Source organism: Vipera berus (assembly GCF_964194415.1).
Source record: "Vipera berus genome assembly, chromosome: W".
Taxonomy (NCBI): Eukaryota; Metazoa; Chordata; class Lepidosauria; order Squamata; family Viperidae; genus Vipera; species Vipera berus.
In genome coordinates, this window is record NC_138210.1 from 71,899,653 (window position 1) to 71,920,712 (window position 21,060).

The 21,060-nt window shown below is 45.3% G+C and overlaps 1 protein-coding gene across 1 annotated transcript in view; it reads right to left on the reverse strand.

Moving 5' to 3' along the window:
* Positions 1 to 21,060, reverse strand: part of LOC308676673 (matrix metalloproteinase-14-like) — a 39,852-nt gene that overhangs the window by 17,743 nt on the left and 1,049 nt on the right. The window contains exons 2-3 of the mRNA XM_081342660.1: positions 6,980 to 7,128; positions 703 to 825 (exon numbers count right to left, since the gene is read on the reverse strand). Of these exons, the coding sequence (XP_081198786.1) occupies positions 703 to 825; positions 6,980 to 7,128 (272 nt within the window). The remainder of the gene's footprint in view (positions 1 to 702; positions 826 to 6,979; positions 7,129 to 21,060) is intronic.

Genomic DNA, 21,060 nt, shown 5'->3' on the forward strand with positions numbered 1-21,060 from the left:
CACCACAGCTGAAGAACCTCAGGCTAGCAAAGCTGCTTTGATGTGTTTGTTGCATTAACCGACTCACTTTTTGCCCCCAGCCTCAATTTTTCAAACGTCCCAATGCCTCCATTCTCAGCCTTATTAATTGATACTCCATCTTCTTTTGATATCTTTGATCGTCGCTTTTAACATCTCCAAAAGTTAATGAGGAAGGTACAAGAAATCTTATGGGAAAACTGAGAATCTGGACTTGTAAGATCTAGTGCAGTGTTTCAGTTTAAGATGGGTGGACTTCAACTCCCAGAATTCCCCAGACAGGAAGTCCAACCTTGGCAACTTTAAGATGGGTGGACTTCAACACCCAGAATTCCCTAGCCAGGAAGCCCAGCCTTAGCAGCTTTAAGATGGGTGGACTTCAACTCCCAGAATTCCCCATCCAGGAAATCCAACCTCAACAATTTTAAGGTGGGTGGAGTTCAACTCCCACAATTCCCCAGCCAGCAAGAAACACTGATTGTTTTCTATTTTAAGGCTTCTAGTCCTCATGTTTGTGCCAAAATATGTTAAAAGCCACCCTGATGTTTGGGACAGGAAAGAACTGAAATCTACGGAGCGACAAGATTTCAAATTAACTCTCATTCCATGCCCTGTTCTCTAGCTTCTTCTTCTCTTTGCCCCTTATCCAAAATTTAACAAAAATAACAGCAGCTTCCAACTTACCAGAAGGTAAGATCCATTTGCTGCCACTTGAAACCCTGAATCGCGTAGCGCCGGCGCCTCACGTTGGCTTTAATTTCTGCTCCAAATTTATCTGGGACACCACAACGAGGCCTCTTCATAGCCCTAGAAGAAGAAGAAAACAACGCACAGAAAATTAGAAGTTTGCAAGAAGTGGATTCTTGGTTCCCGGATGCTCTTTTGCACCCTTCAGAGAAATTTCAGCTCACAACTGCTGAAAAGTAATCTATTTCCCCACTTAAGAGAGGGCAGAAAGTGTGGCCGTCCCCTCCCGTTCAGAAGGGGGCAAATAGAGGCGGCTTATTTGATGGCAGTACTTAGGCAATCAGGGCTGAGTTCGTGAAGGCAAGGGAGGGCAGTTTGGTCTAGTGGTTAAGGCACCAAGCTAGAAAATGGGAGACTGTGAGTTCTAGTCCCACCCTAGGCATGAAAGCCAGATGGGTCACTTTGGGCCAATCACCAGGAGACAGTGTGTTCTAGAAGCCAGGTGGGTGACTTTGGGCCAATCACCAGGAGACGGTGAGTTCTAGTCTCACCTTAGACACAAACGCCGTCTGGGTGACTTCAGGCCAATCACCAGGAGATGGTGAGTTCTAGTCCCACCTCAGGCATGAAAGCCAGGTGGGTGACTTTGGGCCAATCACCAGGAGACGGTGAGTTCTAGTCTCTCCTTAGATACAAATGCCAGCTGGGTGACTTCAGGCCAATCACCGGGAGACGGTGAGTTCTAGTCTCACCTTAGATACAAACGCCGTCTGGGTGACTTCAGGCCAATCACCAGGAGGCGGTGAGTTCTAGTCTCCCCCTAGATCCAAACGCCGTCTGGGTGACTTTAGGCCAATCACCAGGAGACGGTGAGTTCTAGTCTCTCCTTAGCCACGAAAGCCAGCAGGGTGACTATGGGCCAGTCCCCCTCTCTCAACCCAACCCATCCCTTAGGAGGAATAGGAGGAAAATGAAGTGTTTGGACATGTGTTATTTGCAAAAAAAATAATAAAGGCGAGATGCAGATGAATAAATAAACAGGGTCACACCCAGATGGAATTCGGGAAAGCAGCCAGGTAGATCCGCAAGACTGAAAGTCACCTGGGCAAGCTGAACAAAAACCATCTCGGAAGACCCCTCCCATTATCGGAAGTCAGGGAAAACCATCAGAGTCACGATGACTCTCGAACACAAACTCTGATTAATTCTTAACTCACCAGAAAGCTTAAGGAAGGCTTAATGGATGCTTTGGCCTAAATTAAGAAGTGGGAAATACTCTGTATTTCCAGGGGCACACCGAAACCTGAGTTTTAGCTGCACAAATGTGACTGTCCTTCCCTAAGCCAATAATTGAGATGGTGGGCCGTGGAATAGATTTTGGGCGTGGGGGGGGTAGGTCTGTAGTGGAGAGCAGTTTAAGATAGAAGGAGGGGAGGCGGGAGATGAGAGGAAGAGGAGTAGGAGGAAGAGGAGAAAGAAAGAAAGAAAGAAAGAGAGCGTGTTAATGTTTGCAGAAAGAAAGAAAGAAAGAAAGAAAGAAAGGAAAGAAAGAAAGAAAGAAAGAAAGAAAGAAAGAAAGAAAGAAAGAAAGAAAGAAAGAAAGAAAGGTGTGTCAATGTTTGCAGAAAGAAAGAGAGGAAGGAAGGAAGGAAGGAAGGAAGGAAGGAAGGAAGGAAGGAAGGAAGGAAGGAAGGAAGGAAGGAAGGAAGGATCACTTCCATATTGTTCCCAAGAAAAATGCATAGATTTGTTTATTTTATTTTATTTAATTATATTTTTATAATTAAGTTCAGGAACTCAGAGCAATGGAAAAAAAATGCATAATTTATACTGGATAGATTCCATTGATCGTACACCACCCTGAAGAATTCTTGCTTTTGTTGCCGCAGCTCCTAAATCCAATTTCAGGTTTTGCCTTTCTCTGACCCTAGAATATTTTTTTAGCCTGACATGCCAGAAATTGTTAAACATAGCAACGTTCTCTATTCTTCTGAACTGTTGACTGATTCTGCATCTATTTCTAAACTGTAAAGCCTGCAGGGGACTGACACCACTCATTCCTCCTAAAGTACCATGCACGCAAATAGAACCACATAAATAATGACCTAACCATTTCTAAACAGACACACAACCACAGAGTCAAGTCCCGAATGAATCTTTTCCAAACTACTACGGTAGCTATAAGCCTCAACCTGCAGTTCGATTCTCACAGGCTCAAGGTTGACTCAGCCTTCCATCCTTCCAAAGTCAGTAAAATGAGGACCTACATTCTGGGGGGGAGGGGGGGCGGCGGTGGGTGGCAATAGGCCGACTTTGTAAACCGCTTAGAGAGGGTTGTAAAAGCTCCGTGAAACGGTATGTAAGTCTTAAGTGCTATTGGTGGTTCTAAAGAAAAAGTGGTATATGTTATCAGCATTTGCCTGTTCTGGAAAAAACTTGAGAAAAATGGATAGATGGATAGATAGATAGGTAGATAGATAGATAGATAGATAGATAGATAGATAGATAGATAGATAGATAGATAGATAGATAGATAGATAGAGATAGATAGATAGATAGATAGATAGATAGATAGATAGATAGATAGATAGATAGATAGATAGATAGATAGATAGACAGACAGACAGACAGACAGACAGACAGACAGACAGGGATGGATGGATGGATGGATGGATGGATGGATGGATGGATGGATGGATGGATGATAGATATATGACAGAAACAGAAAAATGAAGACAGCTAGAGAGAGATGAAAAGTAATAGATAGCAAATGTAGGGGATGGATGGATGGACAGAAAAATGGAAATAGACAAAGAGGAAAATAGAGATAAAGGTGGAGATAGATAAGCAAAATGGAGATAGATAGATAGATAGATAGATAGATAGATAGATAGATAGATAGATAGATAGATAGATAGACAGACAGACAGACAGACAGACAGACAGACAGACAGACAAAAATGAAGATAGGTAGAGACAAAAAACAGAGAACTAGGTGGCTGGATGGAGTCACTGAAGCAGTAGACGTGAGCTTAAATGGACTCCAGAAGATGGTAGAGGACAGGAAGGCCCGGAGGAACATTATCCATGGGGTCGCGATGGGTTGGACACGACTTCGCAGCTAACAACAACAACAACAACGAGACAAAAAAGATAGCAAAATGTAGATGATTGACAGAAAAATGGAAATAGATACAGATATCAAAATAGAGATAGATAACCAAACTGGAAAGATAAATTAGATGATGATAGATAGATAGATAGATAGATAGATAGATAGATAGATAGATAGATAGATAGATAGATAGATAGATAGATAGATAGATAGATGATAGATAGACAGACAGACAGATACTGAGAGAGATGGATAGCAAAATGGAGAGAGAGACTGAGAAAGAGCACACAAAATGGAGATATAGATAAGATATTTGCATTTGTCGGAACCATGACACAGACAGACAAAACAGCCATGCTGGATAAAACCTAACCCATCATTCACAGTCAACTTAACTTGTCTGGGTGTTGAAGCTCAGACATCTTTAAATTGCTAAGAGTGAAAAACACGACCTAACGCTAAAGAAGAATTCTTCCTCTTCATCCCAGATGTTCCTTCTTTTATTTATTTATTGTCTGAGTAACAAAATGGCCACTGACCCAACGGCCTACAGCAAGGAAGTTTTTCCTCCTGTCCAAAAGGGACCGAATGACTTTTAGTTAGGTCCAAAAAAAATCCCGGCGACGGTCACCCCTTCGGCCCGCCCCAGCGCAGTGTTGACTAATCTCAAGCCATCATCTCCTGTCTGAAGCTGCTCCCAGATTTATTTCCAATTCCCCCCTGCTTTGCCCCTTTGCCAAGTTCTTGTGGTATGGAGTCCCACTGGTCAACTCTAACCTCACCAGACACTAGTTGCTTTGTAGGCTTGCCAAGGGCCACCCCAACACAGGATGCCCTGTAGCCACGCTGCCCACTCGCCAAGGCTGGGGCTTCGCATCTGGTTCCCCTCCATCGACACACAACCACAGCCCTGTTCTTCCCCCCCACCAAGTGACATCATCATCCGAGGTGGTTTCATAACGTCTCCTGCTGACTGCCAGCCTTGTGGCAAGCCTTAGAGAACTTCTTAGAAAAAAAGCCAATTTCTGGGTTTTCGTGCCCCGTTTTTCCAGCAAGGGCCTTCCTCTAGATCGGATCTAAGCCACAATGGATCCCTTGCTCTCCGATTCACACGGATTCCCGAAGGTTCTCCTCTGTTCTCTGGGGCCTCCAGTAAAACAAAAGTCAGCCATCTTAACTCATTCCTGAGGGGGTGCTTGATGCTCTCTGAGCTTGGTGGTTTTCTTGCAGACGTTTCATGACCCAAACTAGGGAACGTCATTAATGCTAGTTAACAAGCTAGGGAACATCATCAGGAGCACTGATGTTCCCTAGTTTGGGTCATGAGACATCTGCAAGAAAACCACCAAGCTCGGAGAGCACCAAGGACCCCATGCTCTTCTTCTTCCTCCTCTTCTCCACAAACCCCACTCCCTTCTAGCACTGATGATGTTCCCTAGTTGGGTCATGAAACATCTGCAAGAAAGCAGCCAAGTTTAGAGGGCAACAAAGATCCCACAGTAGACGTTGTCCTCCTCCTCCTCCTCCTCCTCCTCTCCACAAAACCCATTCCCGTCTAGCACTGATGATATTCCCTAGTTGGGTCATGAAATCTCTGCAAGAAAGCAACCAAGCTCAGAGAACTCCAAGGATCCCACAGTCCTCCCCAACCTTCCCATCTCCTCCTCCTCCTCCTCTTCCTCCTCCTCTTCCTCCTCCTCCTCCTCTTGCTTCACTCCAGAAACCCCACTCCCTTCTAGCACTGATGATATTCCCTGGTTGGGTCACAAAATGTCTGCAAAAAACCAACCAAGCTCAGAGAGCACCAAGGACCTCACAGTCCTCCTTCTCTTCAACTTCCTCCTCCTCCTCCTCCTCTCCACAAATCCCATTCCCGTCTAGCACTGATGATATTCCCTAGTTTGGGTCATGAAACATCTGCAAGAAAGCAACCAAGCTCAGAAAGCACCAAGGACCATCAAGTCAGATGTCGTCTCCTCCTCCTCCCCCTCCCCCTCCTCTCTGCAAACCCCACTCCTTTCTAGCACTGAGGATATTCCCTAGTTGGGTCATGAAATGTCTACAAAAAACCAGCCAAGCTTAGAGAGCACCAAGGACCCCCCCCCATTTCAACCCCAAGCTACAAATTGTTGTTGTTAGCTGCGAAGTCATGTCCGACCCATCGCGACCCTATGGACAACGAACCTTGGACCTCTCGGAATGATGACCTTAGCGGTGAGGGTGGAATTGGGGGGGGGGGCAGTCTTGAGGAGGATGTTGTTGTTGTTAGTTGCAAAGTTGTGTTTGACCCATCGCAACTCCATGGACAACGTTCCTCCAGGCCTTCCTGTCCTCTACCATCTTCTGGAGTCCATTTAGGCTCACGCCTCCTGCTTCAGGGACTCCATCCAGCCACCTCATTCTCCGTCGTCCCCTTCTTCTATTGCCCTCAACCTTTCCCAGCGTTAGGCTCTTCTCCAGTGAGTCCTTCCTTCTCATTAGGTGGCCAAAGGATTTGAGTTTTAGCTTCAGGATCTGGCCTTCTAAAGAGCAGTCAGGGTTGATCTCCTCTAGGACTGACCGGTTTGATCGCCTTGCAGTCCAAGGGACTCGCAGGAGTCTTCTCCAGCACCAGAGTTCAAAGGCCTCGATTCTTTGGCGCTCAGCCTTTCTTATGGTCCAACTTTCATTGCCATACATTGCAACTGGGAAGACCATAGCCTTGACTAAGCTACAAATAATTCTCCTTTATTGGTAACTCATTCTTGGTCACCTGACTTAAAAGTCAATGCCCTTAAGTTGCCAGTTGCAATGGGGGGGGGGCGTTTTGACAATCCCAAAGATGCTTTCCTCTCTCTACTGAACACACAGAGGAAAATAATTAGCATCCAGTAAGAGGGAAAGATAAATATCCTGATTTTGGTCAAGGCCTACAGCCACATCTACAAGATCATGCAATTTGGGGGGTCTTCCCTTCTCCTGCACACACACACACACACACACACACACACACACACACACACACACACACCGTAGGCAAGCTATCATTAACAATATCCCAATTCATTGGGATTTGTTTTGTTTTCTTTCCAGAGTTCAAAAAATAAATTCTGTAAGAAGAGCAGCTGGTGAAAGGTGAATGACTTTGCCGCTGCAGGAGAGAAAAACAAGGTCACTCACTTCATAGTCTCCGCGTCGGCTGAGCCCGTCACCCGAAGTCCGTAGAAGCGTTGCATGGCAGCAATTGCGTTTGACACCGACTGGGGAGAACGCTGGGTGTGGGTGCGAAGGTTGCCCGGGGGCAAATACCCATATTGCTGCAGCCAGGCCTGGTGGGAAAATGAAAAACAGGAGCATGAAGAAATTCAAACTCAAAGCCAATCAAAGAGCAGACTCAAGGATATCGAAATTGAGTACTGTAGAAGCAAATTTAGTTAAGTCCTTGATTTAGGACTGGCTGCTTAGCGACCGTTTCAAGTTACGACGGACCCTGGGAAAGCTACTTACGAACTGGATTTGAGGTTCAGAGTTTTAATGGATTTTAATGGTTCTACACACACACACACACACACACACACACACACTCCTTCCAGCAGTCACGTGACCATATTTTGAGTTCCTGGCAAATGTCCCACAGTTACGGCCATTTGCAGTGTGTCACCCAGTCCCAACCTGTCATTTAGGACATTTTGCAAAAAAAACCCCTAAAAAACAAAAAACCCATCCCTGCATAGCCAATAATCAGTACCATCACAAATAAAGGGTCATAAAATTGGTCAGTGTCACCTGGGGGTCTGCTTGATGGCTGTCATGATGTACGACCCAAATTGTAGATTCAATTACGGTCGTAAATCGGGAACTACTTGCGGACAAACCAAAATTATTTTGTAGTGCAAGGGCCAGATTAGAAAAGCAGGACTTCATTTAGCTCTCCAGCTACGAAAGGTATCACCTCTTAACCCCTCTTTAATCAGTGATTGACCCCAAATTAAGTTTACTCTGATAAGGAACTCCTACAAAGAACTGAAATTCGTTTTCTCTTTTTCTTTCTTTCTCTTTTTTCTTTCTTTCCTTTCTCTCTTTTCTTTTTTTCTTCTTTATTGGCCAAGTGTGATTGGACGCACAAGGAAGTCGTACTAGGATAGTAAATAAAAAGGTAAAGGTAAAGGTTCCCCCGCACATGCGTGCTAGTCGTTTCCGACTCTAGGGGCCGGTGCTCATCTCTGTTTCAAAGCCGAAGAGCCGGCGCTTGTCCGAGGACGTCTCCGTGGTCATGTGGCCGGCATGACTAGATGCCAAAGGCGCACGGAACGCTGTTACCTTCCCACCGGAGTGGTCCCTATTTTTCTACTTGCATTTTTACGTGCTTTCGAACTGCTAGGTTGGCACAGAATAGAACCACAGAGAGGGCCTCCTCAGGGTGCCACCGCTCAAGGAATGTCGGCTGGTGGCCCCCAGGGGGAGGGCATTCTCAGTAGGTGCGCCAGCCCTCTGGAACAGCTTACCAACCGAAATCCGGATGGCCCCTGACCTCCGTACCTTCCGTCGCGACTTAAAAACTTTCCTGTTCCAGCAGTCTGGCCTGGCATGATAGCGTTAATTGGGGTCCCAGTTTGTTTTCATTAGTGTTTCTTATTATTTATTGTTCAATCTGTATACATTCCTTCGTCTGTACACCGCCCCGAGTCCCTCGGGAGAAGGGCGGTTTATAAAAACTAATAAATAAATAAATAAATAAATTATAATGGAATGGAATGGAATGGAATGGAATGGAATGGAATAGAACAGAACAGAACAGAACAGAACAGAATAGAATAGAATAGGAATAGAATAGAATAGAATAGAACAGAGTAGAGTAGAGTAGAGTAGAGTAGAGTAGAGTAGAGTAGAGTAGAGTAGAAGAGAATAATATAATAGAATAAAATGGATTGGATTGGATTGGATTGGATTGGATTGGAATAGAATAGAATAGAATAGAATAGAATAGAATAGAATAGAATAGAATAGAATAGAATAGAATAGAATAGAATAGAATAGAATAGAATAGAATAGAATAGAATAGAATAGAATAGAATAGTGGAATAGAATAGAATAAAATGGATTGGATTGGACTGGATTTGATTGGACTAGACTAGACTAGACTAGACTAGACTAGACTAGACTAGACAAGACTAGACTAGACTAGAATAGAATAGAATAGAATAGAATAGAATAGAATAGAATAGAATAGAATAGAATAGAATAGAATAGAATAGAAGAATAGAATAGAATAAAATGGATTGGATTGGACTGGATTTGATTGGACTAGACTAGACTAGACTAGACTAGACTAGACTAGACTAGAATAGAATAGAATAGAATAGAATAGAATAGAATAGAATAGAATAGAAGAATAGAATAGAATAAAATGGATTGGATTGGACTGGATTTGATTGGACTAGACTAGACTAGACTAGACTAGACTAGACTAGACTAGACTAGACTAGACTAGACTAGACTAGACTAGACTAGACTAGACTAGAATAGAATAGAATAGAATAGAATAGAATAGAATAGAATAGAATAGAATAGAATAGAATAATGGAGTTGGAAGGGACCTTGAAGGTCTTCTGGTCCAACCCCCCACTCTTGCAGGAAACCCATTTGGGTTGTCCAATCTCTTCTTAAATTTTTTTAAGATCAATATTCAATAGGTACAACAGCACTGAAAAAAGTGACATGACTGTTTTTCACACTTATGTTCATTTCAGGATTTCCACGGTCATGGGATCCAAATTCAGATGCTTGGAAACTGGTGTGTACTTATGACGGTTGCAGTGTCCTGGGATCACATGATCCCCTCTGACAAGCAAAGTCAACGGAGAAGCCAGATTCATTTAACAACCATGTTCCTAATGTAAGAACTACAATGATTCACTGAACAGTGGCAAGAGAGGTCGTAAAATGGGACAAAACTCACTTAACGACCATCTCACTTAGCAACAGAAATTTGTGGTTCAGTTGTGTTCATAAGTAAAGGACTACATCTATGTTGTAATTTTAGACAGAGAGAGATTACACACACACATATATACATATATACAGGTAAATGTAAAGGCTCCCCCGCACATGAGTGCTAGTCGTTTCCGACTCTAGGGGCCGGTGCTCATCTCCATTTCAAAGCCGAAGAGCCAGCGCTTGTCCGAGGACGTCTCCGTGGTCATGTGGCTGGCATGACTAGACGCCAAAGGCGCACGGAACGCTGTTACCTTCCCACCGTAGTGGTCCCTATTTTCCTACTTGCATTTTTATGTGCTTTTGAACTGCTAGGTTGGCAGAAGCTGGGACGAGTAACAGGCGCTCACTCTGTTACGTGGCACTGGGGATTTGACCCGCCAAACTGCCGACCTTCTGATTGACAAGCTCAGCGTTCTAACCCACTGAGCCACCGCGTCCCTATGTACATATACATACACATACATATACATATATATAACAGGGACACGTTGGCTCAGTGGGTTAGGACCCTGAGCTTGTCGATCAGAAGGTCGGCAGTTTGGCGGGAATGCGACGCAGCCCTTCTGGACCTTGCCATCCTGTGGGCAAAACGGAACATTCTAGAGTTGCCCCAAGGGATGTGGTGGCTCAGTGGGTTAGAACCTAGCAGTTCGAAAGCACGTAAAAAATGCAAGTAGAAAAATAGGGACCACTCCGGTGGGAAGGTAACAGCGTTCCGTGCGCCTTTGGCGTCTAGTCATGCCGGCCACACGACCACGGAGACGTCCTCGGATGTCTGGCTGGCTCTTCGGCTTTGAAACGGAGACGAGCACCGGCCCCTAGAGTCGGAAACGACTAGCACGCATGTGCGGGGGAACCTTTACCTTTATACATACACACACACACACACACACACACACACACACACACACACACACACACACACACACTTTGAAAGATCCTGGAAGCTACCACTTGGTAACTTTTCTCTTTCTTTTCTCTTTTTCTTCAACTTTCTTTCCTTTCTTACCCTCTTTTTCTTTTTTCCTTCCTTCCTTCCTTCCTTCCTTCCTTCCTTCCTTCCTTCCTTCCTTCATTTTATTTTATTTTATTTTATTTTTTATTTAGATTTTAGGTTGTCCTAGTTTTTATCGTCTTGTTGAAAAACTTTTTAAAGAAAATTATAGAGAAAAGGCAGACAGGTTTCTTTCTGGACACTCTGTCTGGCCCCCTCTTCATATTTGCCCCTCCACCTGGCTTTGGAAAATGCTGGTTTCCATCCACACCCGTGATTATCTATCGCTGCTGATGCATCATTACACACACACACACACACTCACACAGCCAAGTCATTTTTTTCTTCTTCTTTTTGCCCCCTTTTCTTAATCTCAAGGGTGATTCACCACACATTCTTGGCAACCCTATCCAAACTGGGTGACTCTGAGGAGGGAAGGCCCAGGGTGAAACTCCAGGTCTGTTCTGAACTGCCTGTATTGTTACACTTTTTAAAAAATTTCTCCTCTTTAATCAATCAACCCATCAATCGCAAGTTTATTGCTTTTTATGGTTATGCAAAAATCCATTAGAGGCTTCCTGGCACCAATAGATGCAGATGTTGCCTTTTCTCTGATCAACAAAGTCAGTTTATCCATTTGGAAAAAGAAAAATAAAATCTGCCAACTTCATCATCCAGGCCTCCATAGTGGATAGTGTCAGATCTCTCTTATCTCTGTACATATAATAATCTCACCCAGGAATTATATACTGAAATAATCTTTTCTGCCTTTTTTCTACCTGTTTATCCATCAATCTTGAAAAGGAAAAGTTCTAGCTTTTATTGAATATTGATCAGAAAAGTCTTTTAAGAGATTGGACAATCCAAATGGGTTTCCTGCCTGAGTGGGGGGTTGGACTAGAAGACCTCCAAGGTCCCTTCCGACTCCATTATTCTATTCTATTCTATTCTATTCTATTCTATTCTATTCTATTCTATTCTATTCTATTCTATTCTATTCTATTCTATTCTATTCTATTCTATTCCATGCTGGCTGGGGGATTCTGGGAGTTGAAGTCGACGCATCATAAAGTGGCTGAGATTGGGGAAAAACTCAGGTAGTCCTCGACGTATGGCCACAATTCCGCCCAAAATTTCTGCTATTAAGTGAGTTTCCCCCGTGTCACCACCTTTTTTGCCACAACTGTTAAGCGAATCACTGCAGTTGATAAGTTAGTAACCGCGTCATTAAGTGAACCCAGCTTCTCCATTGATTTTGCTGATCAGAAGGTTGGCAAAAGGTGATCGCATGACCCCGGGACACAGCGATGGTCATAAACATGAATCGGTTGCCATGAGTCTGAGTTTTAATCCCATGAGGGGTGCTGCAAAGGTCATCCCTGTGGGGAAACGGTCCTAGGTCACATTTTTCAGTGTCGTTGTAACTTTGAACGGTCACTAAACGATCCGTTGTAAGTTGAGGTCTAGCTGTAGCGTAGGCCGAAGCCTTTTTCTTTCCTGGCTCACAATTAGCCTCTCCTTGCGTAATGTAGGTGACGCCAAGGGTCTGTCGGACAGTGGCTGGAATCCAGGAAGTCAACAGCAATGGATTAACAGACGGGCAGAGGATTAAATTTAATCTCTCCCAATCCAAGGATCTGCGTATTTCCCTGTCAAAAAGCCTTCTACAGGCCCACCTGGGCCCATCCAGGGCAGCAAAGCGCTGCTTTTTTTCCTCTTTCCGCTAACCAAAGGTAGACTGCCACTGCGGGTGGAGGTTCCGCTTCATGCAGAAAGAAAGCAAGCTCTTGTTTCCTTTTTTAAATATAAAATTAATTAATTAAATTAAACCCCTGACTGGCAGTAGGTTCAAAAAGGGAAGGGAGATTTGTGCTTAATTGTGACCGGTTGCCAGTCAGGGAAACCTGAGCATGGCTAAATAATCTGGATGGGACCCTGTTTGGACTTATGACCCTCTTTTACGGGTGGTTCTCGACTTACGACTGTGAGCATTCAAATTTATGATGGGACTTCAAAAAAAAGGGACTTGCTATTGGCGGCCCATCCTTGAAGTTACAACTCTCTTTCTCTTTCTCTCATACACTCTCTCTTCTCTTTCTCTTTTTTCTCTTTCTCTCTCTCTCTTTCTGTCTCTTTTCTCTCTCTCTTCTCTCTGTCTTTTCTCTCTCTTCTCTATCTCTCTCTTTCTATCTCTCTCTCATCTCTCTTTCTCTCTCTCACGGTCACTTGTGGTCATTTGGAAGTTACAACGGCAGTTAAAAAAAAGTGTCCTATAACTTTTTCAGACTTAGGACCACTGCATGTTCATGCAATAAACATCCAGATGCTTGGCAACTGGCATGTACTTATGACGGTTTCAGGGTCCCGGAGGAACACTGGATCCCCTTTAGCGACCTTCTGACAAGCAAAGTCAGTGGGGAAGCCGATTCACTGAACAACCGTGTTCCCAATGCGGTGATTCACTTAACAACCGTGGCGAGAACGATCATAAAATGGGGCAGAACTCAACTAACCACTGTCTCACTTAACAACCCACGTTTGGGGTTGTTATGGTCGTTAAGTCGAGGACTACTTATATTCTTCAAATTAATAATGTTGTCTGGAATTTCGGTGCTAAATCATTGCGGTCATAAGTCAAGGCACTATGTGACCAGGACTCAATTTTATGATCGTGCAGCAAGTTGCTGTGGTCTTTAGTGTAAGTTAATTGTGTGGTCATTAAGTGAATCTGGCATATTCAACTGCCCTCGTCTGCAAAAAAAAAAATCAGCAAAAAACATCACAAATCTCAGTCAGATGACTGCAGGGCACAGCAACTGGTCCTACATGGGAGTCAGATGCCAAGTCTTGAAATGTGATCATGTGCCCGCAGGGTGTGTGGGTGTAAGTGTGTGTGAGAGAGAAAAAGAACGAGAGAGAGGAGAAGGAAAAAAGAGAGAAAAAGAGGGTGAGAGAAAGAGAGTGAGAAAGAGAAAGAGAGAGAGAAGGAAAAACAGCGAGAGAGAGAAAGAGAAGAGAAAAGGAAAGGAAAAAGAGAAGAGAGAAGAGAGAAGGAAAAAGAAAGAGAAAGAGATAGGAGGAGAGAGAGAAAGAGAGAGAGAGAAAAGGAAAAAGAGAGGAAAAAAAGAAAAAAGAGTGAAAGAGAGAGAGAGAAGAGAAGGAAAGAGAGAAAGAGAAAGAGAGTGAAAAAGAGAAAGAAAAAGAGAGAGGGAGAGGAAGAAAAAGAGAAAGAAAGAGAGAAAGAGTTGTAACTTCAAGGACGGGGGCCCCGTCAATAGCAAGTCACTTTTTTAAAAAAATCCATCGCTCACGGTCGTAAATGGAGAACCACCCGTCAAAGAGGGTCATAAATCCAAACAGGATCCCATCCAGATTATTCAGCTGTGCTCTGGTTTCCTTGACTGGCACCCGGTGTGTGTATGTGTGTGTTTGTGTGTGTGTGCGTGTGTAAAATGTAAGCGCACTGCCAAAAATTCCTTGCTAGCAGCATTCTCTCGCAATGCGTGGGTGGTGCCAGATAACCAAAATGTGAATTAAATAGAGGCCCAGCTCCCCAAACCTGCAAGCTTCTGAATTTCAAAGCAGATGCAACCCCCCCACCCCCATCCATCCTTTTTTTCCTTGGCTTTGGGGGGGAAAAAAAGCCAGGGACGGGACGCTATCTGGGATAATCTTTGGGGTTTGATCCCAGCCAATTCTTGTTAAAAGATTCCTGCCATGGCTTCAAGCCGTTGGCAAAACGTCTCTGGGTTTCTGGCTTGGCCCACACGGCTTTCCTCTCCCGGCAAGACTTATTTGTAATTATCCGAATTTTAAGCAGGCCCATCAGTTTAATCTTGGCCTCCTCTAGATGGGACCGGGGAAGTGGGGGGGGGGGGGGGAAGAGAGGATTACATCCAAGCAGATAAGCAGAATCTGTTTTCGTAGGCCACAAACGTCGACTTATCCGTAGGCCCACTTTTTATTTTATTTTTAGGCCGGTGGTAAGCTGTAAGTCTGTGGGTGCTTATTAAAAGCCCAAACATCTTTTGTTTTGTTTTTTTAGGAAAAGCAGGGGTCTTCAAACCTGGCCCTTTTGTGACTCGTGGACTTCAACTCCCAGAATTCCTCAGCCAACATACCTGGCTGAGGAATTCTGGGAGTTGAAGTCCACGAGTCACAAAAGGGCCCAGGGTTGAAGACTCCTGAGGAAAAGGGATCCTATGGAAAGAGTGCAGAGGAGAGCAACAAAAGATAATTTGGCTGGAGGCCAAAAAGCAGGGCTTTTTTTCCTCATAGAACGCTCAGAACGGCGTTCCGGCACCTTTTTTGGATGGAACCTTGTAGGGTAGGCAAGGTGGGTTGTATGACATGTGTGAGTTCCGGCACCTTTTTCTTTTACAAAAAAAGCACTGCCAAAAAGATATGAACAACGGCTGCAGGAATTGGCTGTGTCTAGTCTAGTGAAAAGAAGGACTTAGGGGTGACGTGATAGCGGCCTTCCAATATTTGAGGGGCTGCCACAGAGAAGTGGGGGGGTCCACTTATTCCCCAAAGCACCTGAAGGCAGGACCAGAAGCAACGGATGGAAACTTATCCAGGAGAGAAAGCAACCTGGGACTAAGGAGGAATTTCCTATGTGAGAACAATTAACCAGTGGAACAGCTTGCCACTAGAAGTTGTGGGTGCTCCAACACTGGAGGTTTTTTAAAGAAAGAGACTAGACAGCCAGTTGTCTGGAATGGTATGGTGTCTCCTGATATGTGCAGGGGGGGGGGGTTGGACTAGAAGACCTCCAAGGTCCCAACTCCAACTCTCTTATTCTTTTTCAATTTCTGTTTCAGTTCCCAGCTAAATCTGCCGCAAACATTTTGCACGCAGCAATTTTACAGAGCGTGGCTTCAAAAGATACCTTGCTCTATAGATAGTCCTCAACATACAACGGTTTACTTAGTGACCGTTCAAAGTTACGACGACACTGAAAGAAGGGACCTATGACTCGCCTCACAACAGTGGCAAGAAAAGTCGCAAAATGGGGCGAAACCTACTTAACCACCGTTCTTGCTAAGCCACACAAATGCAGAGGAAACGAAGGATTCGAACAGCCCGGTTTGGGGGGGGGGGTTTGCAGGATTTCAGCAACCCCCCTGGGATTTGTGTGTTTGTGTGTGTGAGTGTGTGTGAGTGACAATGACCTCATTCGTCCGTTTTGTGCTCCAGATTTCTCGCCAACGTTGGGTATAAAAAAAGCTTCTGTTCCCCCCCCCCCCCCGTCCAACAAGCCAGCTACCCACCTGGGTCCCTGGCGGAAACCCTAAAAAAAGATCGCCGTGTGTGTGTGTGTGTCATCCCCCAAGAGTCCCCAAAATATCCTCTGGGAAAGTAACACAATGCCAACAAGGCCTCTCGCCCACAAGGCGCCAATTCGGTATCGGAAGCTGCTCCGGGGCAAATTCTCCATCATCTCCGAGCCGCTAGCTGGACTAGAAAACCTCCACGGTCCCCTTCCAAGTCGTGTCATGCTGCTAGTCCCTCCTCCCAAGACCCTAGACAAGGCCCGGCTTTGTCTCCCCTCTTCGAAATTCCTCATTCCTGGCATCCTCTGAGCGTTGACTCATGTGGTCGTTCTCAGCTCTGGCAGAGGTCGCCACCCCAAGCCCCCTTTTTCCTTTCCGTGGGATGTTTCTCCCCCCCCACTCCTTCCTTTCTGCTTCGCTCCAGGCTCGGGACCACTTCCGGCCTCTCCTTTTCTCCTCCCCCCCCCGCCCCCCTTCTGAGTGTAAAATTCACTGGCAACACCCCTAACCCCCCTCCGCCCCAAAATAATCCGAACCCCGATGCCCTTTTTCCTGGCTGGTTCTCTCTTTCCAGGCACCCCGCTAAGCATGTCTAAAGCTGCATCCCTTATTTCCTCTCTCGTCTCACAGCTCTTATAAGGGGGCAAACTACATTTCACGGCGCCTTTGATCCCCGCCAAGGCAGCCAACCAGCCAGCCACCCCGTTCGCTTCCCATGTCTTTGTTCCTCCAAGACGGGGGGGGGGGGGAGGGAAGGGAGGGGTGGTGGTCTGTCTGCCTTTTCTCCCTTTAAAAAGAGAGAGAGGTTGAGAGAGGGGGAGGGAGGGAGGGAGAGATTGAGAGAGAGAGATTGAGAGAAGGAAGAAAGACAGATTGAGAGAGAGCAGGAGGAAGAGAGAGATTGAAAGGGAGAGAGAGAGAGCGGAGGGAGGGAGAGAGATTGAGAGAGGGAAGGAGGGAAGGAGGGAAGGAGGGAGACAGAGATTGAGAGACAGGGAGGGAGGGAGGGAAGGAGAGAGAGACAGAGATTGAGAGAGAGGGAAGGAGGGAAGGAGAGAGAGACAGATTGAGAGAGAGGGAAGGAGGGAAGGAGAGAGACAGATTGAGAGAGAGGGAAGGAGAGAGAGATTGAGAGAGGGAGGGAGGGAGGGAGAGACAAAGATTGAGAGAGAGAGGGGGAGGGAAGGAGAGGGAGAGGGAGGGAAGGAGAGAGAGAGATTGAGAGAAAGGGAGGGAGAGACTGAGATTGAGAGAGGGAGGGAGGGAAGGAGAGAGAAAGAGATTGAGAGAGAGAGGGAAAGAGAAATTGAGAGAGAGAGGGAGAGAGAGGGAGGGAAGGAGAGAGAGATTGAGAGAAAGGGAGGGAGGGAGGGAGAGAGAGATTGAGAGAGGGAGGGAGGGAAGGATAGAGACAGAGATTGAGAGCGATTGAGAGAGGGGAGGGAGGGAAGGAGAGAGAGATTGAGAGAGGGAAGGAAGGAGAGAGAGAGATTGAGAGAAAGGGAAGGAGAGAGAGAGAGATTGAGAGAGAGAGGGAGGGAGAGACAGAGATTGAAAGAGGAAGGGAGGGAAGGAGAGAGAGATTGAGAGAGAGAGAGGGAAGGAAGGAGAGAGAGAGATTGAGAGAAAGGGAAGAAGAGAGAGATTGAGAGAGAGAGGGAGGGAGAGACAGAGATTGAAAGAGGAAGGGAGGGAAGGAGAGAGAGATTGAGAGAAAGGGAAGGAGAGAGAGATTGAGAGAGAGAGGGAGGGAGAGACAGAGATTGAAAGAGGAAGGGAGGGAAGGAGAGAGAGATTGAGAGAAAGGGAAGGAGAGAGAGATTGAGAGAGAGAGCGAGGGAGAGACAGAGATTGAGAGAGTTTGAGAGAGGGGAGGGAGGGAGGAAAAGAGAGACAGATTGAGGGGGGGAGGGAGAGACAGAGAGAGAGAGAGAGAGGGAAGGAGAGAGAGAGATATTGAGAAAGAATGAGAGAAGAGAGGGAGGGAGAGAGAGATTGAGAGAGAGAGCCGAAGATTGAGAGAGGAGAAGGCAGGAGGGAGGGAGAAAGAGAGAGAGATTGAGAGAATTCGGACAGAGAGAACTGGGTCACTTTCTAACTCTTTCAAGCTGCGGCTTCAACACTACAACCAAACTTTTTTTTTCCTCCCCAATAGCCAAAAAACTGGAATGGGAAGAGGAAAAGTAAAGAGAAGAAGAGAGAAATTGTGGACAATAGCTTCCCACTGCCCACCCCCTTTTTTAAAAAAAAATGTAAAATAACAACAATCAGCGGGAAGGCACCCAAACAGCTTTTTAAGTCTTTCAAGGAACTATTGTGTAATCAAAAAAGGAACGTGACCAGAAGAGAGGCAAGGATGGAATGAGAAACAGGGATATTTATGGCTAAGTGAGCAGAATGAGCTATTTATTTATTTACTTAGTGATTTATTGGTTAGACCAACTGAAGGTTTTCAAGAAAAGATTGGACAAGCATTTGTCCTGGATAGAATCAGGTCTCCTGCCTGGTGGGGGGGAGAAAGGGGGGTGGGGGTGGGTAGGGTGGACTAGAAGACCTCCAAGGTTCCCTTCCAGTCCTGAGATTCTACCATCTGTAGCTATTCATCTTGCAAAGGAGATTCTGAGAATCTTCCAACACATTAAAAACAATGCAAAGTAGGATCTCACACACTGCCTTTATCCATTAACCTTGGTTTTTTTTTTATTTTAAAAAAATGTCACCCTGGATATATCCAGACATAATGCCAAACCGTCATCCTGGGCCCACTTTTGTGACCTTAGCATGTGTTTTAGAGATTTGTTGCTTGTGGGAATTGCTTTTCGCTCTTGCTTTTGCTGGCATTTTGAGGCACACGTCGACGAATTAAACACACGGATGGATCCCCAAGGGGATAAAGTCCTCTGGTTTAAGTTCTAAAACTGTTAAATGGAAAGACAACCCCCCCACACACACACACAAACACACAATAAGAGGCATATAACACAAGGAATCCCAATGTCTTCCCATCACATTAAAAAAAAAAAGCTGGTTGGTTGTCCCTCTCCGCCGTAAACTGAAGCTGTCAAACCACAATGACTAGTTCACACAAGCCACTAAACCAAATTCACAGAAAATGGTTGTCTTAGTTGGATGCTAGAGGACCCAAATGGGAAAAGGGGAGAGGTGGGTGAAGGAGGAGACTTGATGCGATTTAAATTAGCTAAATTATTTCTTTTTCTCTCCCTAGAAAGCTAAACAGTTAACTGGACACCTTCCCATTTCCCCCCCCCCCCAATTACAATGGGTATTTTTCCTCGAATTAGAAGGAGAGAGTCTCACGCTGATGCGTTGCTGTCTTATGAATGGGGAAGGGAGGAGAAGGGAAAGAGGAAGGAAGGAAGGAAGGAAGGAAGAGGAAAAGAAAGAAAGAAAGAAAGAAAGAAAGAAAGAAAGAAAGAAAGAAAGAAAGAAAGAAAGAAAGAAAGAAAGAAAGAAAGAAAGAAAGAAAGAAAGAAAGAAAGAAAGAAAGAAAGAGGAAGGAAAGAAGGAAAAGAGAAAGAAAGGAAGGAAGGAAGGAAGGAAGGAAGGAAGGAAGGAAGGAAGGAAGGAAGGAAGGAAGGAAGGAAAAAAGAAAGAAAGAAAAAGAGTAACTCACTCAACTTCCCCTAACATCCTGCAGTCTAGGAGAGTGGGGGTCCAAATCCCCTCTTCCTCAGGAAGACCCCATTAGTGGCCCTATGGAGTTGAGGAACGGGGGGGGGGTCCTTCTCAGCCATCCCCTGGCCCAGGAGAAGAACAAGGAGGAATGGAGGCCGGGGGCCTGACCTACCATCGGATGGGAGCTAAAGAAGAAGACATTTTTCAAGTCCAGGAGCCATTTGCAATAATAATAATAATAAATCCTACAGAACAGATTGCACCCGTAAATGCAAAAAAGGAAAGGGAGATAGATGAAAGGAAAGGAAAGGAGAGGAGAGGAGAGGAAGAGAGAAGAAAGGAGAGGAGAGGAGAGGAGAGGAGAGGAGAGGAGAGGAGAGGAAGAGAGAAGAAAGGAAAGGAGAGGAAAGGAAAGGAAGAGAAAGGAAAGGAAAGGAAAGGAAAGGAAAGGAGAAAAAGTCAACTGACACCACGTTTTCACAGAGATGGGAGGGGGGGAGGGGGGGCTGGAAAAGAAAGGGGAAAACCAGGAAAGAGAAAGAAAATCCGGGCGATGTGAATCCAGACTTGGAGACGAGGTTGGCCGCAGGCAGGAGGAGCGAGTGCGAAAGAGGAGGCCCGTGCCTTGGCCTAGAAACGGCCCTTCTCCATCCAGCTGCAGAACTCGTCCAAGAAAAGGGAGGAACAAAGGATAGTGAGAAGAAGAAGAAGAAGGGAGGAGTAAACGAGCAAACCAGCTGCAAAGAGAAAGCAGAGGTGAGGAGGGGGAAGCCTGGCAGAGACGAGAGGCAGGAAAATGGGGAAGGGGGGAGGGAGAAATGCAGAAACTGAGTTCCCCCCCCCCCACTCTTAAGGAAAGCATGGGGGGGGGGAGGACAAATCAGAGGAGAGGAAGGCAGAAAAGAAGAAAGGAAGAGGGAAAAGAGGAAAGGAAAAGAAAGGAAGAGGGAAGGGAAAAGAAAGGAAGTTAGAAAGGAAGAAAGGAAAGGAAGAGGGAAAGAAAGGAAGAAAGGGAAGGGATGAGAGAAAACAAGAAAAGAAAGGAAGATAGAAAAGAAGAAAGGAAAGGAAGAGGGAAGGGAAGATAGAAAAGAAGAAAAGAAAGGACGTTAGAAAGGAAGAAAGGAAGAAAGGAAAGAGGAAAGGAAAAGAAAGGAAGAGACAAGAGAAGAGAAGAGAAGAGAAGAGAGAAAACAAGAAAAGAACGGAAGTTATAAATGAAGAAAGGAAAGGAAGAGGGAAAAGAGGAAAGGGAAAGAAAGGAAGAGGGAAGGGAAAAGAAAGGAAGTTAGAAGAAAGGAAAGGAAGAGGGAAAAGAGGAAAGGGAAAGAAAGGAAAAGAGAAGGGAAGGGAAGAGA